The 6,004-nt window shown below is 38.9% G+C and overlaps 1 protein-coding gene across 1 annotated transcript in view; it reads right to left on the reverse strand.

Moving 5' to 3' along the window:
- LOC104958261 (receptor-type tyrosine-protein phosphatase delta-like) overlaps positions 1–6,004 on the reverse strand; it is a 64,178-nt gene that overhangs the window by 22,990 nt on the left and 35,184 nt on the right. Inside the window, exons 6-7 of the mRNA XM_010785986.1 lie at positions 4,695–4,805; positions 3,623–3,747 (exon numbers count right to left, since the gene is read on the reverse strand). Of these exons, the coding sequence (XP_010784288.1) occupies positions 3,623–3,747; positions 4,695–4,805 (236 nt within the window). The remainder of the gene's footprint in view (positions 1–3,622; positions 3,748–4,694; positions 4,806–6,004) is intronic.

The raw sequence follows: 6,004 nt of genomic DNA on the forward strand, positions 1-6,004 counted from the left end.
ATAGAAAAAACAGTCAAACAACTAAAACACAGTGTCAACTCTAATGGTATCCGACCCTCAAAAGAGACGTTACATTATCAAAATAGCCGACCACGGTAAATATTAAGAAAAGCAATGATTTATTGACAGACTCCGCAAGCATAGCCTTACAATAAAGAAAGGTTGATGTAGACATTGCTGGAAGCAAGGAGATAATCTAACCCTAACCCCCGAAACCAGAGTGTAAGAAATACACATTTCCAAAAATAATCAAATACACCCTGAATTTAAAAACATAACATAATGAGCAGGGAAAATGCAGGATTATTGCAAAAAAAATCATCTAATTCAAGGAAAGAAACCCAAAATGATATTGACTTCTATATTACTATTATCTTTCGAATTATATTAGTTAACCTAGATGGTATGCCTACTTATCTTTTTATTATTTGAATTGACTATAGTATGTGATTTGTAATTTATTGATTACATTTTGCTTATATAAATCTTAAATAAAGATTATTTTTTCATTATTATTGTTACTATTTTTATTATTATTATCGTTACTTTTTAATATGTCCTACCTTAATATGAATACAGTTAAACAGTCTCTCACAAACATTCTGACAGGGCAAAGGTTTATTGTTTTTCTGATATTTTCTTAATTATTTTTCTCTGTCTTCTCAGTATTGCTAGACACTTTTGGCAATATTGTCCTTCATGCCAATAAAGAGTATTCCATTGAATTGAGAAAGGCCTCTAGATGGAGTTTCTGGATTTGCACTGTATTGTAAGGTTATGAGTGACCGTACTGTATTAAATGATGTTCCACCCATAATGATCCATAATACCATCTTTCCTACCAAAGCCATAATTTCTCACAGCTAAGGTCATCACCTCTGTTTTCTACTTAGGTCCAGATGGTCTTGTGGATTTGTTGGTTCAGTGTTTAGCAGAGGTCATTGTCACAAGGTGATTTCCCCACATCTGTTGCGCAGTTGACCCTGATAAACGAATCTCACTCTAAAGTTGACAACACCAGCTCCAATACAAGCCTTCATATAGTAAAGCGTCAAATATAATCACTGTACCTCCCCTAACCGTCCAGTGGGATTTGTTTATTGGTATTGAGATGTAATCCTGCTGCCACACCCTTACTCTCCACCTCCATCACCTCTCATGGTATTACTCTTTAATATCTATAATCCCCACCCTCAAAAGTCTTGCATTTTTACGAACCCATATACAGTTATAGGCGAGAAAAGGAAATAGGTCTCAAGAGGGATTGCTCTTAACTTAGAGCAGACAGTCCAATTACCTTTTCTTTCTTTAGAAGGTGGGGAAAGTAGCGAGGGAGTTACAGAAGGGAAATCTCTGGCAAGACACAATCCCTGCAAAAGACATGAACCTGCACACTGGACAAAAAGCTCCCAATGGTGAATCTTATTAAGGCTTAAACGTTTTAACCTCCTGTGTGCCTTTGCGAATTTTGAAATGTTGACAGTGCATATTACGAGAGGGTAAAGGTCATTCAGTTTGAAAAGACTAGAATGTTTCCTTTAATCAATCACTGTAGGAGCCCCCCAATGCCAAATCATTGTGCAGCAGGAGAACAGCAAACACAAGCACAAAGGCATGACCATATTTTAATGTTAAATTGTAGTGATAAAGAGTAAAACATGTAAAAAATGAGGAACTTGATGATCGTATTCACTGAATGTTGCATGTCTTCCAATAGACTTAAATGGTAGATGGACTTTACTATTTTGGCGCTCAGTGTGTGTGTGCACACACACACACACACACACACACACACACACACACACACACACACACACACACAAGTAGCAGGTGCAAGGCAGCATGACACATCACAATCACTTTGATCCATTCAGTTATTCTAACCCATCAATAAGAAACAAAAAAAACAACTTAAAAAACACAATAATTAAGCATGTGGAATTGTTTAGTCATTTGAGCAACAACAGGGTGAAGGTGAAGACTCATGATGATTGGTTAGTCATTTAGAAAATAAGAGACTGACGAATCCACGACGGAGACAAAGCCGAGTACCTTACAATAAAGGGAGCTCATAATAAGGGATAATCCTCCTCATGCTCTCAGAGCCTTTAGATTTAAGTTCATCGAGCCGGGCCCCATGATTCCCCTCCATTTTCTATACAGTGTGTGAGAGCCAGGAGCTTCAATCTTTATTAGCGCGGCTATCATTAGTCCCGTCCTCTGCAGGGAGTCTGGAGGCTACAGGCAGAGAGACCTTGGCACAGCCATAAGGATTACCGCTGCATCTCAGCTCTGCTTATACCCGTTCAGCACCGTCACTGAGCTGACATTTACGCAACACCATCCAGTCTGTCTCAAGGACACCACTTTCATTATCCACTGTAATAAGAGGGAATCATTAATATCCCCTCGATATCTAAAAATGAGAATGGGTATGATTAATTTCAAATGTCAGTCAATAGAGCCGTATCGTGAGTGTTTGGTGAAGATAGCAACGGCCAGAGATACGGCACAGGCTGTGTTACAGCTGGGATATTGTTATACCTGTAATATATTGATAGTTAAAGGTGAGGAAATACAGCATGAAAAATACTCTGTGACAACTACAATTCCTGGGCTGACAATAAATCTTGTATAAAAGTAATTTATAAAAGTTTAAAAAGTGATTTGTAGTATTGGTGTAAAGTAAAAGCAATGAAACTAAACAGTTTGATGTGAGATGGAAAAGGAACACAAACTATAATAAAAAAGACTACACTCCCCTTAACTCATCCTTATTTCATTTTTTAATTTAATTTGTATATATTTGTCTCTGTTACCTAAACATCTTAATCATTATTTGGAATGGGGTATACTACAGTAATTTGTATAAATACATATTATACTTCTCTTTTTACTTACTTTCTGCAATGTAACTACAAGTAAGAAAGGGGTCACAATTTGCCAAATAAGAGAATTGTACTATTAAATATTTTATAATTGCAAAATTAATATTGATCAATGAATTTTTACATTTCATTTGATTGTTGTAAGTGGTAAACTCAAGCTTTTTTAAAGAACTTCATATACTTTTGCGTAGTTTGAGCTATAAAGTGTTTTTATAAGAACTAGCAACAATAGTATATAGTCAGTTCATTGCTTGAGTGAATATAATTAGTTACTCTCCACTACAGGTGATGTGACGGTTCTCTCATCATATGGGGTTCATGGCATGAATCTGGCTAAGGTGCTTCTTTTAAAACCTGCGCAGCACATATAACACAAATTGTATACAAAGCGTGAGTGCGAGTGCAACATTTCCACTCAATGCAACAAGTGCAGGACTGTAGCAGATGTGATGGAATGGGAGCTGAGACACAATGTAACACATGATGCTAGACAAAATAAATAAAAATAAACAGTCAGCAGCCAGACAAGACAAGACAGCAAGTTCAATAATATCACGATGCGAGCGTATCAATAGGCGTGAACACACACGGTGCCATGCTCCTGTGTCAGTCTGTCAGTCAACAGACATGCAAGCGGTGCTCATTTCTCTTTCTCTCTCACTCACTCCTTCCATGCAAACATCGGCTCCTTTTAATCTTCCAATTCTTTGGTCTCCATGACAACAAGATCATACCATGCAGAAAACATTGATCGGGGAGTGAAGGCAATACCAAGGGTTCTGCACACAAGGCCTCACAATGCAGTCAATGCAGTCAATGCACTCTGCTGCGTAGGCAGACCACGTCATCACCGTAGCAGCTTTAGAGAAATCAACTCGCTTCATATTTGGAGACAATATCATTTCACTTCAAATCTACTCCGGTGTCCTTAAAATGTTGTTTTTTTTTCTTTTTTGTTTCTCTCTGTTTCAATAAGTGAAGCTTTCTGAAACAAAGGAGTAACAAAAGAAAAGAAAGAGCACACCAACCTTCTCGAAGCTCTGAGGGATGAGAGGGGGTTGATGCAGTACACAATGACGTGAGGGGGGAGAGAGAGAACGGGGAAACACAGAGAGAATAAAAACGGCCAGCGCAAAGCCACTCGCTCCACTGCATCACACACACTCACCAACGCTCACACGTTGCATACACACTTCTTAAATAGCTTAACATAGAAACTAGAACTTCATTGGTCGTGTTCTTTCAGCAATAAGCCAGTGATGCACCAGCACCCACAGTCCAGAGGCTACTATCCGTTAAACAGGGAACATGTGGGTGCAAAATGGCGCCAATATTGATAACATATTTAAGAATAATTTATATTTTCCAATTTCATCCTAATCTCCAATCAAGTCTGTGCATCTCTTGTGCATTATGTTCCTCTTAATCTGCCTCTTGTACAGAAGCCATTTTAGTAGACAGGTCAGTGATGTTTCCATGCAGTTAAACCAAGGTGTGTCCCCATGTTCAATTTTATCCCACTGGGGGGGCTCGCACCGAGGTTTAAGGAGGGCTTGTTAAGGGTGATTGTGAGAAGTAGCAAACAACAAGGTCAACATATATTGTAGACAATGGATGGGTTAGTAATACTCGTTTAAAACCATAGACATGAAAAAGGCTTTATTATTATTATCCAAAGTGCACCTTAATATTTCTGTATGTGCGTGTGTGTCTGTCTGTGTGTGTGTGTGTGTGTGTGTGTGTGTGTGTGTGTGTGTGTGTGTGTGTGTGTGTGTGTGCTTGTGCGTTTCTGGGTTCAGGTCCTACCTCGCACATAAAGGTTGGCCGGGGACGAGTAGCGCACACCCTGAGAGTTGGTGGCCACACACTCGTACTTCCCTTGGTCCGTTTCCTCGCTGTTCTCGATCTGTAGCGCTCCTGCAAGACAGAAATCAACAAAGATAGAGAAAAAGAAGAAAGGAAAATATGTTAGGATGAGTTTTTCTCAATGTATTTCTGCTGACTTCCTCTGCATCCTCTCTTGTTTGAGGTTTGTCGGTTATGTTTTGACCCTGGGGTATGCTCTTTTTCTATTGCTTCCTATAAAGTCAGCGTTGTTGTTTTACCTGTGAGGAAGCGTCTGAATTGGCTGTGCTCTCAACTAGCAGGAGTATTTTTAAGAGAGCCATTTACTTTTTCACTGCATGATGGCAACACATTCAAAATTCCTTCCGAAAAGTTAGGGAGCCGAATACAAGTCTCAAAATGACTTTTTATAAACTTAGATGACACCCGAAGGACCTTTTGTTTTATAAGCTATGATTTCTCTCCTACAAGAAAGTCTGTTCCATTTTCTGCAAGATTTATCCGACGGCAGCAACCTCAACTTCTCAACTTAATTATTTTACTTCCTCAATTGTTGTACTCCTAACCCGGCCCCATCCTGATAAACAGTGTCTCCCTGAACCTGCTATAATTACACACAACGCTCCTCAGGTAGTATTCTGTGTCACAGAGTGCTATTCTTACTTCTGTTTAGTTTTCTTTCTTTCTTTTGAATTACCAGCAGGTATTTTTTTTTTTCTTTTTGCTCTGGCATTTTCATCTCATCTGAAACTGACTTTGACATGAAGCCTGAGGAGGAAGCACAAAATCATGGATTACACAATGCTGCAGGAGGAGAGGAAAAAGACAAAAGTCAGAACTCAGATGACACACACACACACACACACACACACACACACACACACACACACACACACACACACACACACACACACACACACACACACACACACACACACACACACACACACACACACACACACACACACACACACACACACACACACACACACACACACAATTCAATTACGAAAGGGGCTTTTATTGGCATGAAAGTTAAATTAAACAATGTTGCCAAAGCATCACAATACAAAATAATTAACAACATTAACATACATTTCAAATGTTTACATATTATTGATGATATATATATATATATATACATTGATACAATTACATTTCAACACGTGTGTGTGTGACGGGTTATACATTTGGGTGTACGGTGTTGGACTCCCTGTCAACGTACTTGTGTGTGTGTGTGTGTGTGTGTGTGTGTGTGTGTCGTGTGTGGT

The sequence above is a fragment of the Notothenia coriiceps genome, unplaced genomic scaffold (assembly GCF_000735185.1).
Source record: "Notothenia coriiceps isolate Sejong01 unplaced genomic scaffold, NC01 NC01_scaffold00000969, whole genome shotgun sequence".
NCBI lineage: Eukaryota > Metazoa > Chordata > Actinopteri > Perciformes > Nototheniidae > Notothenia > Notothenia coriiceps.